At 36.2% G+C, this 23,466-nt stretch overlaps 1 protein-coding gene across 5 annotated transcripts; it reads right to left on the bottom strand.

Moving 5' to 3' along the window:
- Window positions 1–183: 183 nt before the first annotated feature.
- On the bottom strand, window positions 184–22,628 carry LOC106138390 (yemanuclein). Of its 5 annotated transcripts, none has more exons than XM_060950317.1 (18): window positions 22,380–22,628; window positions 18,837–18,938; window positions 17,338–17,448; window positions 14,062–14,196; window positions 13,562–13,690; window positions 12,904–12,994; window positions 12,090–12,201; window positions 11,108–11,257; window positions 10,088–10,206; window positions 9,226–9,382; window positions 8,802–8,882; window positions 7,746–7,875; window positions 7,191–7,279; window positions 5,582–6,551; window positions 5,047–5,104; window positions 4,502–4,562; window positions 2,277–2,326; window positions 184–1,652 (listed from the first exon to the last, which is right to left on the bottom strand). In XM_060950317.1, the coding sequence occupies exons 1-18, from the start codon at window positions 22,536–22,538 to the stop codon at window positions 1,648–1,650; spliced, it is 2,709 nt and encodes a 902-aa protein (XP_060806300.1). In that variant the 5' UTR covers window positions 22,539–22,628; the 3' UTR covers window positions 184–1,647. The 5 variants fall into 5 exon arrangements, with proteins under 5 accessions (XP_060806300.1, XP_060806301.1, XP_060806302.1 ...); XM_060950318.1 differs by having other exon boundaries at window positions 2,277–2,321; XM_060950319.1 differs by lacking the exon at window positions 2,277–2,326.
- Window positions 22,629–23,466: the final 838 nt, after the last annotated feature.

The following is a 23,466-nucleotide window of genomic DNA, read 5'->3' as shown; positions in this document are numbered from 1 at the left end:
AAGCCAGCTACCCACAACATATTTTTAATTTTTTTGTATATAGCCACATAGTATATACATTTAATATTTTATATACTAAAATATCGACGTCTGCTTTCTTTATCCGATGATTAATTAGTACAATATATTGATCTTAAAACATACTCAATAATATGTGTTTGAGAATAAAAAAAAACATTTTTATGTATCATTTGAGAATCAAACATTTTCTAGCCTAAATGTTTTTAGTTCAAAACCTCGAGGCTTAAATTTTTTCTTATGATGCCCAATTAAAAAAGCGGTTTTAATGGCAGTGATAGATGATGGGCATCAAAAAAATAAGCACTTAGTGATAAAAATACCATTCAATCAGCATTTACTCAAGGTTTTTTTAGCCATCGGAAGTTCCATAATCGATGCCTACGTTGAACTTCCTGTGTACCAAATTTCGATGAATTTGTTTAGTAGTAGTGCCTACTGTGCCGCGATAAATTTCCCCAAAATTAAGCAAATTTAAAGGAAAAACTCGGCACGTGTAGGTGTTGCCATGTTAAAATGTAATTTACGTCTAAAATGTAATTTAAAGTTTTTTTTAACATGTATATTTATTTCTTACTTATTTTTTGACCACTTTAACGAATAATCTTATGAATATGACCATCGAAGATCACACAGGCTATGTGTAACATATTATACTATTTATTATACATACAATTCAACAATATCTACTGTCTTAAAAACTTGAGCATTTTATATAGAAAAGTAATTTTTAATTTCTTATATTATTAAATATTTTTTAAGCTTCATTTATTGAAAACAAAAAGAAATTTAGATAAAAAGAGAATGCTTGACAATGTACTAAATAACCATCGGCAAATCTATAATTAAATCATCACAGAGTTCATATACGTTCCTAGACGTACCGTTGGAGCAGAACTATCAAAACTAAAAACTAATAAACAGTCAAGTATTAAAGGCCATTGTTTTTTTTTTCATAGAAAATTACCTCACCTTTTGCACTCAACTGTACGTATGTATATAAAATATATGAGTCTATACAAACCAATTAAGAGAACAGTTTCCGTATGGTGTAGGGCGACGGTGTCCGAGCTTTGAATACATACATATATACGGGACAAATTACACTGATTGAGTTAGCCTCGAAGTAAGTTCGAGACTTGTGTTACGAGATACTAACTCAACGATACTATATTTTTATAATAAATACTTATATAGATAAACATCCAAGAGCCAGGCCAATCAGAAAAAGTTATTTTCTCATCATGCCCTGGCCGGGATTCGAACCCGGGACCTCCGGTGTCACACACAAGCGTACTACCGCTGCGCCACAGAGGCCGTCGAATGATGTGAAAAAGAAATTTAAAAATAAAATACAAATATACAGTCTTCATATCGAGGATTTGCTATTTCTACGTAATTTTTATTACGATGTTGTTTTGTTACAAGTGTGTAAATACATTCTATTAGAATTGTAGAAATATCGTTTGGAGAAAAAGCTGTTATTTTCATATTGAAAAAAAAAAAACCCAGATTATTTCAGATATAAAAAAACGTAAAGCGCTAGCAACACCGCCGCCCTTTGGAGTCTACGTGGCGGTTCACAAAACTACCATCCGTGTATAATGTTTCAGCGTCTTTGAAAGAGGTTCACCCTGAAAAGAGTGAAAATAATTGTGAATGAATGAATGAATAAATAAAAAAAAAAAATTATTTTTATTTTCTTTTACGCAATGAGATAGCAACCAAATTAAGCCAAAAAGCTGAACGTGGCCAACATTTTTTTTTACATAACGTATAGTCACGTCTATATTACGGGGTAGACAGAGCCAACAGACATTAAGAATTAAGATTCTAATGGCGACAGATTGCTTCCCATCGCCTACAAGAGGCATCCCAAGTTTATAAGCCTTTTACGAAATCCACGGGAAAGATACGGTGTGGTTCTGTAAGTGCCGGTAACCACACGGCACCTGACGGCTATAAATAAATAAATATATACAGTACAAATTACACTTATTGAGTTAGCCTCAAAGTAAGTTCGAGATTTGTGTTAAGAGATACTAACCCAACGATACTATATTTCAAAATAAATACTTATACATAGATAAACATTCAAGACCCAGGCCAATCAGAAAGCGTTCTTTTCTCATCATGCCCTGGCCGGGATTCGAACCCGGCACCTCCGTAGTCACAGACAAGCGTACTACCGCTGCGCCACAGAGGCCGTCAAACATAGTAGATATTTGTACCTACTTGAAATTAACAAGAAATCTTACCCGTGACCGGACTACAGCCATCCATTTTGTTCAAAGAAGTTCGTTCTGTACTGAAACAAACGTTCAAACTATAGTTATCCATCACTCACTATTTGACGGCCTCTGTGGCGCAGCGGGAGTACGCTTGTCTGTGACTTCGGAGGTGCCGGGTTCGAATCCCGGCCAGGGCATGATGAGAAAAGAACTTTTTCTGATTGGCCTGGGTCTTGGATGTTTATCTATATAAGTATTTATTATAAAATATAGTATCGTTGAGTTAGTATCTCGTATCACAAGTTTCGAACATACTTCGAGGCCAACTCAATCTGTGTAATTTGTCTCGTATATACAAAAAAATATAAGACAAGATTTTTTTACACGAAACGGATCGGGTAAGACAAGATTTTTTTTGCAGGGAAACCTAAATGGTATTAAAATCATTTTTACACATACAATACTTTAACGGTAAAAACGGTCACAGTTATTGGTGAATTAATTTTTTATTTTACACGGTGGAAAGGTTAATTGATAAAATATAATAAGAATATTAAGAAAATGTTGATATTGCAGGAAAATATGACCGAAACCATTGAACAACTGAGAGTTTTAGACCTTTAGTCGTCTTTGACGAAATCCATGGTAAATAGATGAGGTTGTCATATTCTACGGTGCCGTGATAACACGGCTTACAAATTATTTTAAACAATTTATTTAAATTCTACGATGGGTTACAATTATTTCTATGTACAAATTGCGCTTAACAACTAATTCTGCAAAGCGCACACAATCTACGCCTCAAATAAAATACAAGCTCTGTCTACCCCGCAAGGGATACAGACGTGACTACATATGTGCATACACAATACAATCTTCATAGGAAGCAATTATTAACGGAATTGAAGGTATTGTATGCACATCTAAGGTGACATTTCGTCTTTATGGGTCAATTAAATGCAGGGTGTTTATTGGTTATTAAATTGGAATACACATATATAAATTGCATTATTAGTAATTTTTTTGTTTGTGTGTGCTACCACCACCCGCAAATGTGACAAGACTATTTTGCGTGGAAAATAGACGTGAGTAGGCTGTCGGGCAGTTGAACACTTAAGTTTTTTTTTTACGCGATAACTTACTAAGGCACGATAACTCACAACTCTGCCTGTGAAAAACTAAAATTTAAGGTACTCCCGCTTCTAAGGCAATTTTAAGTATATAAAAATACTATTTTATCAATCATAAAGGTATTAAACGCGCCACGTGCACGTATCTTTATGTTACTATCACTCTTGGCGACCACGGATCATTGTAATATGATTCGAATCGTCCGAGATAAAGGTACGTTACGTGCGCGTTTAATACCTGTATTATTGATAAATATAGTATAATTCAACGCGAAAGTTTAAAATTAGTTAGTGTGTAAAAATCTTGCAAGCAAACACACTTTTCTGATTAATAATGTAAGTTAAAGTATTGATTGTCATTTCAGTGCTCAAAGAAACAAAAAAAAGAAAATAGAACACAAAATATTTAAAACGTTTGTTTTTAATTTTTTTTTTTAAATTGCAGTATTGACTGTGACATTGATGAAAATTATTTAATACTAAGGAAGTAATGTACAATTAAGTTGTTATTATTAGGAATAGCGAATTGGCACAAAATTTTAATTACAGCCAGCGTTATGAAAAAATTTCAAATGAAAATGAAAAGTCACGAGAAATTACATTTTAATGGTTTCATTATACATTTACGCACAGCCACTAAGTCGCAAAGCATATAATATCTCACAGACATAGATATAGTTAGACCCTGCGAGCTGTTCTTCGCTTAAGTATATTGAAACTTTTTCGAAAAAGCTTCTTTTGAAATAAGAAGTAATCGTCGTTTGACGAAATATAAAAAATTGATATGGTGCAGTAATTATATCTTAAATCAACGAAAAAGTTGATAGAAATAAGTCATAAATCATTCTGTTGACATAACAAAATGCTAAATAAAAACGTTAGGATCTGAAACTAGACCATCTTACAGCCAACATCAACTACAAACCAGTTGTTCGGGACACAAAAATATGTAAGCATTCGGCCCAAAGAGCTCTTTTTTTTAGCACCTATGTTTCGACATCACTGGTCCACTACATAACCTAGTTTTCGAATTTACTGGTTCAACATATCTATCTATATCTATGTCTGTGTAACATCTACAAGAGCAAGCGATGGTCATGATGTTAGGGCGCCATCACTTACAATTTGTCGCGAGGCTCGACGTACACGCGGTTGAGCGACGAGGAAGACTTATCGTGTCTCGCTGATTGAGAAAATTATGTTATTTGCTGTTTTTTAGTCTATATAGTCCTACTGCTGAGCATAGGCCTATGAAAAGTTGCCCTCCAATATAATTTTGGGATATGAACTATGAAATGCCGTTTGTTACCGCTTCTTCTGCTTTGGAAGTGGCGGTAAATTTAGTTTTAAGTAATTTATTCGACGTCAACCAATTTTGTGAAACCAAAAGATATGATATTATTACCTAATGTTTGATGCCCCAAACAAATTAATAAAAAAGGTTTAATTTGAGTATAAAAGAACAAAATAAATTTAATCTACTCCACAATATTCCATTTGACTAAACTAACGATGTCCTTATTAATTTATAAACAGCTTAAATTAGACAATTGTAATCATTTACAATGACTGAAATTTTGCCAAGTGAAACCCGCTTCATTTTAAAACAAACACCTGACAATAATATCTTTAAAATTATGATATTTAAATGAATATGTAAAACTTACCATTATTTAACAACCCTCCAAATGGATTACTATTTAATTTATGCGGCTCCTGCACATGCTGAAAAGTATGACACAAATCTAAGTAATTGTGATAAATTAATTTATCCTAAATTCATCTTTTCTCTCATGGGTCTACTGGAAGAGATTTCTTTTGAAATAAGTAGCACCTTTGTACTTAAATTACTGTAATAAATGCTCCTGTATATAATTTTGTGTACATAAATAAATAAATAAATTGAAGAATAAGAGTGAATATTTCTATACTAACAAATAGATTTTTTATCGAGACTTAATAATCATTTTCCTTTTGTTTTTGTGTCACGGCTCTAGTCTTATTTCAATTAATTATAACAATATAAACCTCGTTAAGATGTGTAAGTACTTACTTCAAATTTATTATTAAGTATTGTTGAGTTAGTATTTCGTGATACAAGTTTCGAACATACTTTAGGCTAACTCAATATTAGTAATTTGTATATATTTAATTATACTATATTTTATAGTTGGTAGAAAAAAACAATGAACAACAACTGACCTCCATCTCACTGATATTCTTCATAAGTTTATCTATATCCTCCTTAGTCGCCTCCTCAATGTCCTTATGTTCTTTATCCCTAACTCCTTTATGTTTCACACTGTTCACTTTTTTGTCCCGAGACACTTTGTCCTTTGAAGGCACTTCACTTTTATCACCGTTTTCACTTTTACTTGTGTTCTCTTCTATCACTTCAACGTCACTACTACTGTCATCAACGGCTACGGGTTCATTATGAACGTCACCTAACGGATCAACATCAGACACTATCACTATTTCTTTCTTCTTCTTAGTCTCCGGTGGTCTTTTATCGGGTTTCGCGAACGTTGGGGAATGATGCACTGGAATCAAGGCTGGTCTTGGCAGATCATTCTCATTGACTCGCATGATTTCTACTTGTTTATGTGATTCTTCCTTTGATTTTGGACTGGGCTCTTTTTTATTCTGAGTAATGTTTGTGTCCACGTGTAACGGTGATTCAACACGTTTCTTATCTTTCTTATGTTTATCCTTTTTGACCATATCGTTCAAATCTTCAGGCGTTTTCACTCTTATTAAACCGGGCTCCTTATATTTGTCCGTAGATAACGTATTATTAACTTTTTTATCTTTCTGGTTACTTACAACAGGAGTTATAGTTATACTGCCGATATTATTAGGCGGAATGTACAAATCTTCCTTTCCTTTCTCGATTATAACCGTATCTTTTCTATCGTCGGGCTTTTCAACAATCAAATCTTTGGATAATGAGAAACTATTGATGATATTGCCGAATACAGAGTTATTTTTTGATTTCTCATCTGTTCCTGGGGCGATTTCTGTTTTCTCTGGTGATGTTTTGACTGTAGCGGTGACGGTTAAAGAGCTCGGGAACTGAATGGGTTCAGTGAACGGCAGCGGCGGCGGCTGCTGGTTGAACGAACCGAGCCGCGGCCGTTTCAGGTCGGTCACTTTGATTTCTTTGCTGAGACTGAAATTTGGAAAGCATTTAAGTTAATTTTTAACATAACATAACAAAAGAAGGTAAAAACTTATACAATATTTTTGTAGCTTTCCAGTTGTTAAGATGTACCATATAGAAGGAAAAGGATCTGTATTGATGAAAAGAATAAAATTTTGATCAATATATAAAAATCTTTGATTTGATCTTTGAGATAGCACAAGGAAATAATTGGGCTAGTGTGTGTTGTTCACATGTTCTAATTTATTTTAATTAATAATTACATACATCTTCTTTGTTGTTACCTATTCCCACTCTTTAAGTGGGATCGGCACAGTATGTTAGTTTTTTACAATTACATTTGTCACTTGCCATCTCACTGGTCGCTCCTTTTCTACTCATACTTTCTTTTACGCTCTCCATCCATCTCTTTTTCGGTCTTCCTCTATTTCTAAAACCTTCCACTTCCATATTTAAGGCCCTTTTAGTAACGTGACCTTTCTCACTTCTCATGACTTAACCGTACCAACTCAACCTATTACCATTAAGCTTTTCATTTATTGGCGCTACTTTCATACATCCTCTTATAATAACTATAATATAATACTCCTCATAACGTATTCTGATACATTATATATGTACATCATAATGATTATAAAAACGACTTACTCCGCTTGTCTTAGTAGCGTCGGCATCCTAACAAAACCTCTTGGGAACAGTGGAAGCGCTCGGTTCGCGAGCAATTTGGCTGCAGATTCCTGGAAACATCAATAACAAAAGTATTAGACACTACATACACACATACATATAAACACGTCTATGTCGTTTGCGGGGTAGACGGAGCCAACACACACACTTTAGGGTTGCCTACACTTTTTTTGTTGTGACATTTTTGACAAATGTGTGTTCTTACTTTGTCCGTTCATACATACATACATATGGTCACGTCTATATCCCTTGCGGGGTAGACAGAGCCAACAGTCTTGAAAAGACTGAATGGCCACGTTCAGCTATTTGGCTTAATGATAGAATTTAGATTCAAATAGTGACAGGTTGCAAGCCTATCGCCCAAAAACAGAATCCCAAGTTTGTAACCCATCCCTTAGTCGCCTTTTATGACATCCATGGGAAAGAGATGGAGTGGTCCTATTCTTTTTTGTATTGGTGCCGGGAACCACACGGCACGTTTGTCCGTTCAAAATGATAACATGGTGATGACATTACCTGATCCCCAGCCAAGGTCTTCAGCCGGGCCAGCAGCGCCCTGGTGCGCGGACACCAGGGGAACCTCCGCTTGGGCAGCCGCTTCTCAATATGCGGCGCGCCGTCCGCTGACGCTATTTGTATTTTCTTCCTGAAAGTTGTAATGAATAATTATGAACGTAGAAAAAAGGCGGACGGAGTGTGGCTTGAATAAAAAGTGAAGCGTCGTAATGGCGGAATCGTGCGCATGTGTGAGTGACTGAAAACTTGCCATTGCCGTGAAGTAATCTATGACGTAATGGCGTCCGACTGTCACTATTGGTGAGCGTGTGCGTGAGGCGTGTCTATATACAGTGGGCCGGCATACTATTCTGTCTGCATTTTTTCTAAGTCTATGGTCTAACTTATGAATTTAGTAACGACTACAGTTCAATGTTTAATCTTCAAACGTCTACCGAAATTAGAGACATGATTTAACAGCGTTATTTTTAAACTTTTTTAACAAGTGAATTAGTACAGTAAAATTGAAAAACATTTGCTATGGAACCAACCACGAACTTTGAAAATAAAATCAGCTGTTAGTAAGTTTGGGCTGTATGTAGCAGTTGATATTTTTTTCGCGATTTCAATTTTAGTCGCCTAGTAAAAGTTATTCAGTTCGAAATACTTATTGACATGTTAATAGGATTTAGTTTATTAAAAATAACTGTGTATTTTATTATCATCATTCTCCTGGCAAATTATCAGGTCAAGAACACCCGAAACCATACAGCTTGCACGAAGAGAGCTATTAAAGTGAATGAAGCGATAGAATTATACACCTCGTGACAAATGGAAAGATGTAGTCTCTGACTAACCCTCTGATTAAGGGATGTTAAGTTTGTTTTCTGCGAGCATTAATCCTGTCCCATTAGCGTCCTAACTTATCAGGAAAGGATCCCATGATCCTGGATTGGGTGAGTCAGGATTTAAACCAAGGTTTTGCATGGGATCTAGTTGCCTGCATGTGCAGGTTTCCTCACGATGATTTCGCTCACCGTAAGAGCATAGGATAGTATTAATATCAATAAAACTTACTTCTCCTCCTGAACTCTTGCGCATTCGGCATTATAACTAGCTATCATGCCGGGTTTTCGTTCATCGATCAAAGCGGCCAGTCTGAAAAAAATACAATGATAATGAATGATCTGAAAAAAGGCTCAGATTTAAGGGGTTTATATACTTGAATTTCCTCTTTTAGGCGACAGGCTAGCAACCTGTCACTATTTGAATCTCAATTCTATCATTAAGCCAAACCGCTGAACATGGTCTTTCAGTCTTTCGATGACTGTTGACTCTTGTCTACCCCGCAAGGGTATAGACGTGATAATAGGTTATGGTTCTGAAAGGAGCCAGCCAAATCGGTTTAATACGTCCGTATGCACCTATATATACATGTATATATAAATATATTTCAAATTTCAACAAAATATCAACAGCTGTACAAATATTAGACATATACCTTTTCAGCGTACTAACAATATCCGCCTCAATCTCTTCGGGCGTCATATTTTTGACGTCCACCTTCTCCTTATTGTCGTCTGCCTTCCGTTTGGTACTGCTACTTGTGGTTGTTATCGTGGTGGTTGTAGATTGAGCAACCGTTTTGTTGTTCACTCCTGAAATGTTCGTATTGACATAATAAGTTCTACATTCATTCATGTTTTTTAATGGAGACAATGTGCATTCGTCCACGATTTAGATTTAAGAGATCTATATTTGTCAATTGACGTCCGATGAATATGCTGCAGTGTAGTTTGTCCCGCCGCTTCTTCTACACATGCGCTTTGGAAGCGGTAGTAGTTATAATTAGATTTAAGTTATGTGACGTCAATAAGTGATACCTTGTATCCAATTTTGAAAATAAATCTATTCTGTTCTAGAAAAAAGAATAGGACGATTGGCTTTAGGCATTGGCCTTTTACGACATCTATGGGATGGCTTTCCCATGGGTTTCATAAAAGGCGACTAAGGGATAGGCTTATAATCTTGCGATACTTTTTAATTTAGGCGATGGCCTAGCAACCTGTCACTATTTGAATCTCATTAATTCTATCATTAAGCCAAGTGGCTGAACGTGGCCTATCATTCTTTTGATGACTATTGGCTCTGTCTAACCTGCAAGGGTACCTGCATAGACATGTTTTTCAATTGTTCTCATTTCGTATGTGCCGCGTGGTTGATGTCGTAGAGGGCGACTAAGAGAAATGCTAATAAACTTGGCAATCTCTCACTATTTGAATCTCAATTCCATCATTGAGATCGTGGCCCGTCAATACAGACATGCCTATTTGTTTGTAATATGATTATGAATTTCTACATGCCTGTGTCAGTTTGAAGCTGAAGTAGTTTAGAGCGTGACACTCTTAACGCGAGCGATACTCTGCTCCGAGCTGCGTGGGAAATTGAACCGTCTGATATTGTCGATAGAGTTGATTCCAGTCTGTAAACAAAAATACAATATAATATAAATATATACGGGACAATATAATATAAATATTACACAGATTGGGTTAGCCTCGAAGTAAGTTCGAAACTTGTGTTACGAGATACTAACTCAACGGTACTATATTTTATAATAAATAATTATATAGATAAACATCCAAGATCTCATCCAGAGCAATAAGAAAAAGTTCTTTTCTCATCATGCCCTGGCCGGGATTCGAACCCGGGACCTCCGGTGTCACAGACAAGTTTACTACCGCTGCGCCACAGAGGCCGTCAGAAAATACAATATATATTTATCATCAGTGCAGTGTGGTTCCCGATACTAATAGAGAAAAGAATGGGACCACTCCGTCTTTCCCATGGATGTCGTAAAAGGCGACTTAGATATAGGCTTTTATATTTGGGATTCTTTAAGACGATGGGCTAGCAACCTGTCACTATTTGAAACTCAATTCTATCATTAAACCAAAGAGCTGAGCGTTGCTTTTCAGTCTTTTGATGATTGTTGGCTTTGTCTACCTCACAGGGGATATCCCGTATTGGATCTGCGGTTACACATCCAGTTGCCTGAATTTGCAGGTTTCCTCACGATGTTTATCCCTCACCGTAAGAGCATCGATTAGTATTCAAACTAATTATATAACTTTGAAAGTCATCATACATGGTAGAGGTGGGATTTTAACCTGTGCTTTCTGCTAACATAATATTACAGCGTCTCAATAGAAAAATAAAATAGGAACACTCCATCTCTTTCCACTGAATCTATGACTATTTACATATCAACTCTATTATTAACAGCTGAATGTGGCCTAACAGTCTATTCAAGACTGTTTGCTCTCTCTACCTCGCAAGGGTTGTGAACGTGGTTGCATGTAATGAATATGTTTTTCACGGACCTGCTTACAATCACCTCCGTGTTAGTTTCTAACTCCTTATGAGGCAAGTTGGGATTCTCAGCCAATAATCTTGCCACAGTTGCCTCCAGTTCTTCAACTATGGACAACACTGATGGCGGAAGTTTCACTTCTACTTTCGGCTCTGCATCCCTGGAATTGGAATATTTATTTATTGTTACAATTATTTTTCATGCGGAGAGGATGAATGAAAGCAGTTTGACTAAGCAGATACAAGGAGAGTGTGGAGAGAAAGGTCGGAGTGGGAAGACCTAGACGAACGTATCTTGATCAAATTAAGGACGTCAGGTCAAGAGTATCCGAAACCGCAAAGCTTGCATGAAGAGAGTTATGAATGTGGATGAAGCGAAGGAAGTATGCAGAGATGCATGCAAGTGGAAAGAGGTAGTCTCTGCCTACCCCTCCGGGAAAGTGGCGTGATTTTATGTATGCATGTTACAATTACGATTTGTAAAGTACCTACAATAGGGGGACTTAATGCTAAAAGCATCAGGTAACAGTCTAACATTGTTTTAAGCAGATAACCTTTGTGTGGCTGATAAATAATGTACAGTAAACATATAATATACTATATATAGAAAAAAGAATAGGACCACTCCATCTCTTTCCCATGGATGTCGTAAAAGGCGACTAAGGGATAGGCTTACAAACTTGGGATTCTTTTTGTAGGCGATGGGCTAGCAACCTGGCACTATTTGAATCTCAATTCTATCAAGAAGCTAAACAGCTGAACGTAGGTCTTTCAGTCTTTTCAAGACTGTTGGCTCTGTCCACCCCGCAAGGGATATAGACGTGATGATATGTATGTATGCGAATAGTGACAGGCTGCTAGCCCTCTCAAGTTTATAAACCAATCCCTTAGTCGCCTTTTACGACATATATGAGAGAGACATGGAGTGGGTCCTATTAATTTTTTTTCGTTGTATCGGCACGAGAGAACCGCTGTAAAATCTGACTGACTGACCTGGAGCTGTCAGAAGTGACCGCGTTCTCGGAGCTGGGCGCCGGTTTGGAAGCGAGCGAGTCGGACTGCGAAGTGCGAGAGTCCGCGCTGTCGCCGCCCGCGTGCCCGTTATCTGGAAAATTATATTTAGATTAAACATACATACATACATACATATGGTCACGTCTATATCCCATGCGGGGTAGACAGAGCCGACAGTCTCGAAGACTGAATGGCCACGTTCAGCTGTTTGGCTTAATGATAGAATTGAGATTCAAATAGTGACAGGTTGCTAGCCCATCGCCTGTATGAAGAATCCCAAGTTTATAATCCCATCCCTTAGTCTTAGATATTCCGATATACTTTGCAAAATAAAATTATATATCTGAAAATCAATAAAATTACATACAGCGAATAACATAATTTTGTTTCTTTAAATTTTTAAAGGAAATTTATCCCGTCTAAATCTTGCTTAGAACACAGCACATCTATGTCCGTTGCAGGGCGGACAGAGCCCACTAATAGGCCATGTTCAACTGTTAACCGATTCATTGCGGATGACGCCAATGAGCGTCATTGATTGAAAGAAAACATGACGCTCATTGACGTCATCCGCAATGAATCGGTTAATAAATAATAATAAAACAGTTTATTTTTGAAGAGAGTATGATCACTTTCTAAAAGTATAATAACTTTAGTTAATACTAGCTTTTACCCGTAGCTCCGCCCGCGCTTATTTAGCGCCACCTACAAAAAGCGAGAAATTTACAGGCTTTTTCGCAAATCCCACGGGAACTATGATACAATGTGAATGACTTTTTAAATTCATCCTCACCATCCGAAGTCTGTTTTCCAGAAGTAGCAGCAGAGGAGTCGGTTCTTCTTATCTTCTTCGCTTTCTTATTCTTATCGCTCTTTTTGTTCTTCTGTAAATAAAGAAAATTAACAAGTTTAACCTCAAAGACGTACAGTTATGATGTGGCAATAATATGAACTAAGTATTATACTCTTTCATAGGTAACGCACTGCACACAAATAAAATAAACAAACATTGAACCAAATAACACATACATACATATAATCACGTCTATATCCCCTGCGGAGTAGACACTAATAAGCCACGTTCAGCTGTTTGGCTTAATGATAGAATTGAGATTCTAGAGAAACTTTACATCCAGACTCAATTCCAAGGAACTCTCCGTAGACTCCGCTTATCTGGTAGTAAAGATATATGATCATTACCTTCTTTCTACATTCAGTGTAATCTGACCACTCTGTTGGTGACTGCCTTGCGAGACTTTACATCCAGATTCAATTCTGAGGAACTCTCCGGAGACTGTGGAGTCTCCGGAGAGAGATAGGAATGTTACCTTCTTCAGTGTCATCTGACCACTCCGTTGCTGACTGCCTCGGGATCCTTTACATCCAGACTCGACTCTGAGCAACTCTCCGGAGACTCCACATATCTGGTAGTGAAGAGATATGAATGTTACCTTCTTCCTATGCTCAGTGTCATGTGTGACCACTCCGTTGGTGACTGCCTTAGGATCTTTCACATCCTGACTCGACTCCGAGGAACTCTCCGAGGAGTCCACTTCGCTGCTGCTTGAAGATATACGTCTCTGGAAAATCAAATAAATGTATGAATGAATATTCATTTCCATCTGATGAACGGTTAATAGAGAGGTGAAGCTGTGATGAGCTATGGGCAAAAGCTATATTTATAATATTGACTAGCTGTGCCCGCGACTTCGTCCGCGTGGAATACTTATTTTATAACAAAGAATAGGACCACTCTATCTCTTTCCCATGGATATCGTAAAGGGCGACTAAGGATAAGGCTTATAAACTTGGGATTCTTCTTTTAGGCTATGGGCTAGCAACCTATTTGATTCCCAATTCTTTCATCAAGCCTATCAGTTAAACATGGCCTATCAGTCTTTCAAGACTGCAGGCTCTTTATCATATGAATGAATGAACGAATGAATTGAACCTTATTCCTTCTCGAGCCGGGTTCAGCATCAGACAACACGGCTTGGTTGTCAACATTCTTGAACTCCAGTGAGCCGCTGTTGATGTAGAAACCTCCATACAGCGTGTCACACTCCGGTGGTATCATCTCATCATACTGGAAAATGTAATGACAATACATTTAATAAATTTATAAGCAATAATAATATAATAGAGTACTAGAATACTATATGAATCAACTAGCTTTTGCGCGGAGCTCAGCTCCCGTGGGAGATTTCAGAAAAAACGCAGCACATGTCATTCCCGAATTCTTGTATTCTATATAATCTGTGCCAAATTTAGTGAAAATCGGTCCAGTTGTTTCTGAGCTTATCCGTAACAAAAATACAAATCTTTTCTCTTTATTAAAAGTATGGATTTAAAATGTTATATCCCTACGAAAGCCGTCTTATATTATGAGTAAGTCTCTCTGTCTGTCTGTCTGTAACGCTTTCACGCCTAAAACACTAAACCGATTTTGATGCAATCCGGTCTACTCCAGCGCTTACCAAGTAGCTCGCTATTCTCAAGCAGTTTTTGCTGGATCTAGTGTATTGAAGGTGAATCTTAAGTAGTAAAAATTACAAAACTTGGGTAATTAATGAAGACGCGTTACAAAGGCGGACTTATCGCTAATGCAATCTCTTCCAGTCAACCTTTGGGTGGAAGGAAACCAAACAGGAGATTGGCGTTGGCGCAGAGCAAGATAAATAAGAGAGGTGAATCAAGCCTAATATTGAAAGAAACTGGTATGAGTGAGTGAGACAGATAAGAATGTGAGTTGGCGGATATATGGTAAAACGGAAAAGGCGTGTGTAAAGAAGTATATAGAAATAAAATAACAGTTATAATAAATAATAGTTTAAAAAAAAACTAAAAAACTACGCTTTATTGCTAATCAAACTAAAAAATAGAAAATAAAAATTAATGACAAAGGAATTCAGTAGTAGCAAGTCGAACAATCAGTTATAGTCAGTTGTAGTAGTAATTACCTCGGATTAAAATTATAACAAAATTAAATTTATAAACAAAACAATTTAAATCAGAGTAAAAAGCGTGGGGTGCCTGATGTAGTAAATATTAAAATCATTCTATTAGCATATATTTATGACAAGAGAGTTATGAAAATGAAGTAAAATGCACCCCACGCTTTTTACTCTGATTTAAATTGTTTTGTTTATAAATTTAATTTTGTTATAATTTTAATCCGAGGTAATTACTACTACAACTGACTATAACTGATTGTTCGACTTGCTACTACTGAATTCCTTTGTCATTAATTTTTATTTTCTATTTTTTAGTTTGATTAGCAATAAAGCGTAGTTTTTTAGTTTTTTTTTAAACTATTATTTATTTTCTATTTTTTAGTTCGATTAGCAATAAAACGCGTAGTTTTTTAGTTTTTTTATACAATTATTTTTTGGAAGTTAACACTTCTAGTATAACTATCTTACTAGAAAAAACTTCCGCAACCATGCGCCCATCGCCGGAGGTTTTCACAACTAACTTTCTTAAAGTTATATGTGGCCTGATTGGATTAAATCTCATAATATTCTCATAATGATGATTCTTTTTTAGGCGATGGGCTTGCAACCTGTCACTATTTGAATCTCAATTCTATCTTAAAGCCAAATAGCTGAACGTGGCCTATCAGTCTTTACAAGACTGTTGGCTCTGTCTACCCCGCAAGGGATATAGACGTGATTATATGTATGTATGATGATTGTTAAACCCAGTTGAAAAGAATTTTATAGTGATAAATCACTGTTAATAATATTTTTGACTATCCAGCAAACGTAATAATTTTCGATTGTGGCCTTGCCAGGAATCAAACCACAAGATTAAGAGGCAGATTAATACAGGAACAAAAATATTTCAAACATACCTCCACTGCCTTTACAACCAGGAACGCAACAAAGTTTATCTGAAGACATCGTGGCACTTTTGTAGTAAAATCTGTCTTTCACAAAAACAAACACAAACTTGGGACTCCTATCTCAAATAATAAGGTACTTTTTACAGGAGTCCTATCTCAAAATATCTGCACAACACAGTAAACACAGTCAGAGTCCAATCTCAGATGATAAAATCACACGAATATCCGGAAGAACAAAGCTCGACTCAACGGAAGATTCCAAACTCCAAATAACGACAAGTTATCAGCACAAAACAAAGTGCAAATAGGTAAATACACAGGCACCGGTAAAAAACAACAGAAAGTAAGTTTACAGGTGTTCGAATCGAATTCAATCAAAACTTACTGCAAAACTTATTTGACATAAAAAACTGTCACTCATTTTCCAAACGAGTATTACAGTGTTGCTATTATAAATAGGCAAAAGATACCTAATGTTAATTCAAGAATTGCATTAATATGTTAAATACGTATTAAATATCGCAAAGTTCTGTAGGTAGTAACTTTATTCTTGTATTTTTGTAAATTTAGTTGTTCAATTTTCATTTATTACTTTTGTTTTATTACTTATATATTTTTTATTGTTTTAAAATATTCTACTAATTCTACTATGGTTTCTAATGGTAATTCTAAATGGAGCAATGCGATGAAATAAAGAAGCCTCAGGTTAATAGTGCCATTATATGGAAATATATTACATCTCTTTTTGACTCATTATACGTCAGAACTTCTTGGTTTCTTGTATGGAGATTACTGGCACTGGTGCTATCTCTGTCTCTCTTACTCTCATACGAAGGATCTAAAAATGAATTTATTAATCCTGGCAGTTTTAATAAGGATAATGAGAAACTCTTATCAAAATATTGCATTGTCATCGGTCCTTGATACGTGTGCAAAGTTCCAAGTTGATCAGACGTTTAGAAATCAGTGAAAATTAAGCTCAAAGATTCCGTTACATACATACATACATACATACATACATACATACATACAACCCAAGCTAATAAAAGCGTAGTAAAAAGTGAAGACATATTTTTATTTATCTGCCAATCCTTCATAAATATTGTTGTTATTTTAATAGTTAAATTGTCTCTGAACACACTTACCTTATTTTTTGTTATCGAAGGGGATATTCTTTTTACGGACAATCCCCCCGGTCTTCACCCGGGAGAGTCATGTTATGTCTTCAACGTCACAAATTGTAATAAATATAAATATATACGGGACAAATTACACAGATTGAGTTAGCCTCGAAGTAAGTTCGAGACTTGTGTTACGAGATGCTAACTCAACGATACTATATTTTTATATTAATAAATTAAGAGAGATGTTCAGATTACTTACGCCATCCGTGTTATCAATAAAGGAGTCATTTTCATCGTAGCCCGCTCCGATATCAGCAAAATCATCCTGCTTTGTCCTGCCTCTTTTTTTGCCGTATGTACTTTTGCCACCCTGGAAGAACAAATACAAATTATTTTATACATACATATCATCACGTCTATATCCCTTGCAGGGTAGACAGAGCCAACAGTCTTGAAAAGACTGATTTATAAATACACCTATCCCTTAGTCGCCTTTTATGACATCCATGGAAAAGAGATGGAGTGGTTCTTTTCTTTTTTCAATTGATGCCAGGAACCACGCGGCACATACATATATGCATACATTTGTATGTATAATTTTTCATACAAGTTAAACTGATAACCACCTTTTTTCATGTCGGTTAAAACACCGTGTCAACGTAAAGTTATTCAATTCGATGTGTCACTCACTGCCAACTGATAAGTGTTTAGAACAGAAGATACTGTTATCTGGTATTTCATGTAAGGACGTCATAAAATAAAAATTACGTGTTTTTGTATTACGCACTTTGACCATTATTTTCCTCGACGTGTTAAATTAATTAACTGACCAACTAAACGGTCAATTTGACTGCACTGTTACGGAATATGTATTAATATTCCAATTACGCTGCGTGCGGCGGACTTTGGCTGCATTGAAAGTCATCATATATCGGGAATTAACTTACATAATTTTGAGTATCTCAAAAACGACTTATGCAATTTTGATGCATCACGAACTTAAAACTTCTATTGAAAGATCCCACATACATTTAAAACTATATCAGAATCAAACCAACGGTTTGAAAGTTGTCCGCGTTACAAAAGCACATATAGGTATTTGTGTACTAAAAATTAATTTTCGCCGCATTATGTAATTGCATGTGGTTCCCGGCACCAATAGAAATAATAGGACCACTCCATCTCTTATCCATGGATGTCGTAGAAGGCGACTAAAGGACAGGCTTATAAACTTGGAATTCTTTAAGGCGATGGCCATTGGATGGGGGTAGCTCCCCCATAATCCCTCATGGCTTTTCCAATATTTAAGTTATACGAGCGGATTTATAGCGGGAGCGCTGCTTTTTTTTTATATAACTGCATTTGAAAACTGTCTGGTGGTGAAGCAAGATAAGTCCTAAGACGTTCCTTTTCTCTCTGTTTTTGTGGTCTCTGCAGGTGGTAGCGAGTAGTCCAGGGTGCGCATTTTGGCCATGATGGCGGAATGGGTAAGTCAAGTTTTTACACGAAACGAGTCCCAATTGACTTCACCAACCATTCCAGGGGAACCTGACCAATGATGGAGCATGTTCAAAGCTGCACTAGATGAATGCGCCACCTTAGTCTCCTTTTACGACAACCATAGGAAAATGATGGAGTGGTACAAGTCTAAAGTTAAACCAGACGGCACAGTATAGGTAGGAACTTCACTTATCAAGGCCCACATCAGCCGAGCACCGCCATTTTGGTTCAATTTATGTGCCGTCTTTACCTACTTACATATTTCTGTTCAAACTTTCTGGCCACTCTCTCGACATCATCATCGTTGTCTGAAAACGGATCCAGTCCTGGGGTTATGCCATTTTCCACCTTTTTCTTTCTCTGAAAAATTTGAACAAACATTTATTAGGTAACTAGAGGCCGCCCGCGACTTCGTCCGCATGGAAACCCTTTCAATCCCGCGGGAACTCTGGGATAAAAAGTAGCCTATGTGTTATTCTGGGTCTTCAGCTACCTACATACCAAATTTCATGGTAATCGGTTCAGTAGTTTTTGCGTGAAAGAGTAACAAACATCCATACATCCATACAAACTTTCGCCTTTATAATAGTAGTAGGATTAGGTAGGTATTTGACTCTATTTAATTGACTTTGTAGTAGTTGACTCTGTGTACCATCTAACGGATTAATACGTAATTATATGTATGTAGGCATGTGTCCCAGCATCAAAATATGTTATTTTTCAATGAAGTGGTCTTTAGTCTACCGGCATACCTATTTCCATACAAATATTTACTTTTTAAACTACTGCGCGATCTTAACCCTGGTTAGGTCGATGATTATGGTGGAAATAGAAAAAAATTACTTTTGTAAAAAAGAGAGCCGCCTCCAATAGACATACTCCTTTTTTGAAGTCGGTTAAATTTAATATGTATTATAATTAATAAATAAAAAAAACAAACACTTTCCTGAAAACCGCATCAAAATCGGTTTAGCGAAACACGAAATTATTGCAGATGAACATACATACACTACACATACCTACAAACATAGGTACATACAGGTCAAACTGAAAACCACTTTTTAAAAATGGTAACTCCTAGCCTGGGTGTGATAAATAAGCTCAAGAAGGTAAGCACAGACCTGTATTTATTTACAAGAAAAGCATTTGCCTTCGTTTAATATTTTCTAACACATATTAGGGTCCGTTCACACTGAAACGAGATGCGACGCGATATTTTATAGCGATTCGAAAATTCTAAAAAACTTTTGTCCTTTTTTTGTGTCGGTGTGTAAACCTACCTACCTACAACTGGGCTACAAGCTAGGTCCTAAAACCTAGGTAACCTAAAAGGTCAAGCCAATATAGGATTTTCGAGCATATGAGTAAGATATTGGGAAAGTACTTATTATACCTAACCTAGGAAGGTACTTAGGTAGCTAAACATAGGCATAAGTACATTTTATCGAGAAAACCGGTTGAAACTGGAAATTAAAAAGAAAAAAAGAAGTCGCGGACAAGTAAAAAAAAATTTAAATTAAAAAAAAATTGAATAAAGAAAAATATGTGGCTCAACTCTTAAAACGGGCCACCGCCAGAGAGGTTGGGGAGGGGGTGGGGAGGGTGGGGGAGGGTTTGTATGACCCCCCCCAAGTATTTTTTTTTGCCGGAAGCCCCCCCTTTTTTTATACGAATTTTTGAAAATCTTAAAAATTGCACTAAACAACGCAATATTTTCGGTTTGTCATTGTAAACTGTGTTAATTTAGTATTAAATAATTAGTTTGTCCATTAAACATGTACAACACATTAATTAATATATTTTAGCACTAAAAATATAGTCAAAAACTTTGCTTAAAAGTAAAAACAAAAAAGACACTAACTATGAACAGAACGCAATCCGCCGTTTTGGTTATGTGCTACTGTCATCTTATCTACTGACTTCGAAAGTAGCTGTCGGTAAACGGACAGCAGGGGGTGCAGGGGGGCGCAGCCCCCCCGCACGGGGGGGTCGGGGGGCGGTAGCCCCCCGCAATGAAAAGAAACTAATTAGTCACAAATCAAACTCGGTTTGGTTAGGTTAGGTTAGGTTGGTGTAAACCACCAAAGCGGAGCGAGCGAAGCGAGCGGAGCGTTTAAACTGAGTAAAAAAGTATAATAGACAGTACGTATAGGTTAGGTTAGGTTTAACTCACCTTCACCCCTTTCATCCCTTCTGACTTTCCCCCCCCTTGCCCATCTGGCGGTTAATGACCTTTAGCACACTTTTTATATGAAAACTTTAAAAATTCGTAAAAAAAAACTATAGGCTTCCGGCAAGGGGGGGTCACGGGAGGGGGGGTGTTAACCCCTCCCCCATCCCCCTGCCCCCTCCCCACCCCTCTCCGGCGGTGGCCCGTTTCAAGAGTTTAACCTCTACTGACTACCTAGGTAGATATAGGTGTTCTATTGAAATTTTAATGTTAGGTAAGTAGGTAGGTACCTATTTTCATTTTAACTTGAAATTAAAACATTCCATGCATAAAAATAAAGAGACCTATAAACCTACCTACCTAACCTATCTAAATAAAAGAAAGCTAATGAAAACAAAACGGAACCATTCAAACAAACAAAACTAATAGCCATTCAACAATAACTAAATTCAAACAATCGCGAAATTACGTAAGAAAACACTAATATCTTATACTTACCTACTACGTCAAACGAAATCTACTCTACGGAACTCATTCATATTTAAACTAACCCTATTACCTACATTGCAATCACAAGCAATAAATTCGCACAAACAAAATGCACAAACACTTTCGAATCAAAGAAAACGCACACAAACATAATACATATTATAATTATTCACACACACGCGCGCGCAGTACATAACCCTACGGATGCGCGCCTAATACATAACCTGAAAGTACTTATTTACTTTCAAATCGATATATGGAACCCATAAAATCATCAAAGTGTGGCTAAGCATAAAATGTTTATTGTCTGTCACTCCGCGAATTAATCCACCTTGGTAAATATTGTAGATAAAGTTAGCAAACATGCTTAAGTAGGTACGCATTAATATAGACAAACAAAAAAGTATTACAAAATGAAAAATGTATACATAATGCAAAAATAATCCCTGTAGGCGAATCCCTAACGAGCCGAGTATGCTAGAGTAGTACAGCATACATAGCACCTTTGCGCGCCAATCCCTATCATTTATGATAAACATTATTTATACATTATATACTTATACAATTTTATGCATTAGCACTCTCAATTAGAAATAATTATATTTGATGAAAAGAAAATAACCTAAAATGTAGCCTCGTTCTTACCGGAACGACAACAAAATTGGCAGGTTAACCTAGGTCATTGAAACCTGACTTTCGCATATGATTTTATCGCTCGAATAACGCCCTGTTCATTAGTATAATTCCGAGTACTTTCCTACTCTAGTTACAATAAGAATATACACAATCTGGGTGTAAAAACAATCTCTGATAAGCTTCTGTTAGGAATCAAAACATTGCCTCGTCAAACGATTCCTAGGCTGACAACGTTCTCCTATGATTGTTGCAAACATGGCGACCGCTATCTGGGCTTCTCGTGCAGCTCGTGGAAGCAAATTCATGTCACAAACCTAATACAAAGCAGTGTAACGTAAGCAAAAAATATCCCAAACCATCTGGACAGTGCCCTACTAAAACCGCCTGTAGATGATAAACGGTTAAACATTTCGTTGCAAGATTTTTTTAACACATTCCCTAAATCGTCAAGAGCTGGAAAACCAGTATGGTTGCGTAAATTGCTATGATTTTCTGTTATAACTTACCTCTTCTGCATTGACTAGTTCTTTGTAATTCAGCTCCGGATATTTACTTTCGTTGCTTTCAACCAAATTTATCGTTAATCTCACTGTTTTATTCACATTATTTTTCCCACTTTTTGGAGCACCTACTGTTATAAGAGTAGCACGTTTAGGGTCCGACATTTTCCACCAAACTCTAGTATAAAATGATTTTTTTCAAAGCATGACACGACCTGCATTTTCAAACAGTGTAGCACATTGCCTCCATGTTGGAATTCATTGTTTGGGTTGTGAGCGCCACGGAAGGAATGAGAACTATTTTGCATTTTCCAAAAGTTTTCAACAGATGGCAGTTACATTGCTCGACATGTCCGACAGATGTCACTACTTATTGAATTTTTTTATTAATAATTAGATAAGATTCATTAATTGAAACTTTATCAAAAGTGAACTAAATTTATAACAATATAATATTTATTTCACATAGGTGAAAAAATTATATCAAACCAATGTAATAAATATTTTAATTTAAGAGCGTTATTATTACAGTTTAAATGATGTTACTAAAATAACAGAGGTGGCGCTGAACATATTTTTTAATCTGTCATGTGTAAAGGTCGTTTTACCGACTATGTCAAAGAAAAAAAAAACAAAACAAATCATGAAAACTTGAAGAAATTCCCAAAACGTAAGTAGGTACCTATTATTTCATTCGTAAACTATTCAAACGGAATTTGCGTTTTTTTGTTTCTACAAAGTAAAATACGTTTTAAAGTACTTTACTTTTAATAAATATTAACGCCATCTATTAGGGCATTTGGTAACTTATAAGTTACAGATGACAGACGATCAACTTTCAAGTCTTTCGCCCTTTTCCCTCCCCTTCCTTCCCTTCTATAAACTACAGCCTTTTATAATTAAATAATTTTGTAAGTAAAAATTTAAGTAAATTAATAATTTTGTAAATAAATAATAATGTGAAAAAATAATTAGGTACGTAAAAAAATAATTTTGTCAATAAATATTTTCTTCATAATTTTTTAAATAAAATGTGAACAAAATCAATCAATTAGTTTTCGGTTTATAGGTTCTCTCTTATTCTCTCTCTAAA

The sequence above is a fragment of the Amyelois transitella genome, chromosome 21 (assembly GCF_032362555.1).
Source record: "Amyelois transitella isolate CPQ chromosome 21, ilAmyTran1.1, whole genome shotgun sequence".
Classification (NCBI taxonomy): domain Eukaryota; kingdom Metazoa; phylum Arthropoda; class Insecta; order Lepidoptera; family Pyralidae; genus Amyelois; species Amyelois transitella.
The sequence above is the reverse complement of the archived record's forward strand: the minus strand, read 5'-3'. Positions and strand labels throughout refer to the sequence as shown.

Bases quoted from the DNA above. Each gene is read 5' to 3' on its own strand.
- LOC106138390 (XM_060950317.1), bottom strand. From the start codon at position 22,538: ATGTCGGACCCTAAACGTGCTACTCTTATAACAGTAGGTGCTCCAAAA. The intron at 5,105-5,581 runs GTCAGTTGTTGT...CATACTTTTCAG, and splicing joins AGAATATCAGTGAGATGGAG to CATGTGCAGGAGCCGCATAA. The intron at 2,327-4,501 runs GTAAGTGATGGC...CGTTTGTTTCAG, and splicing joins GTCGAGCCTCGCGACAAATT to TACAGAACGAACTTCTTTGA.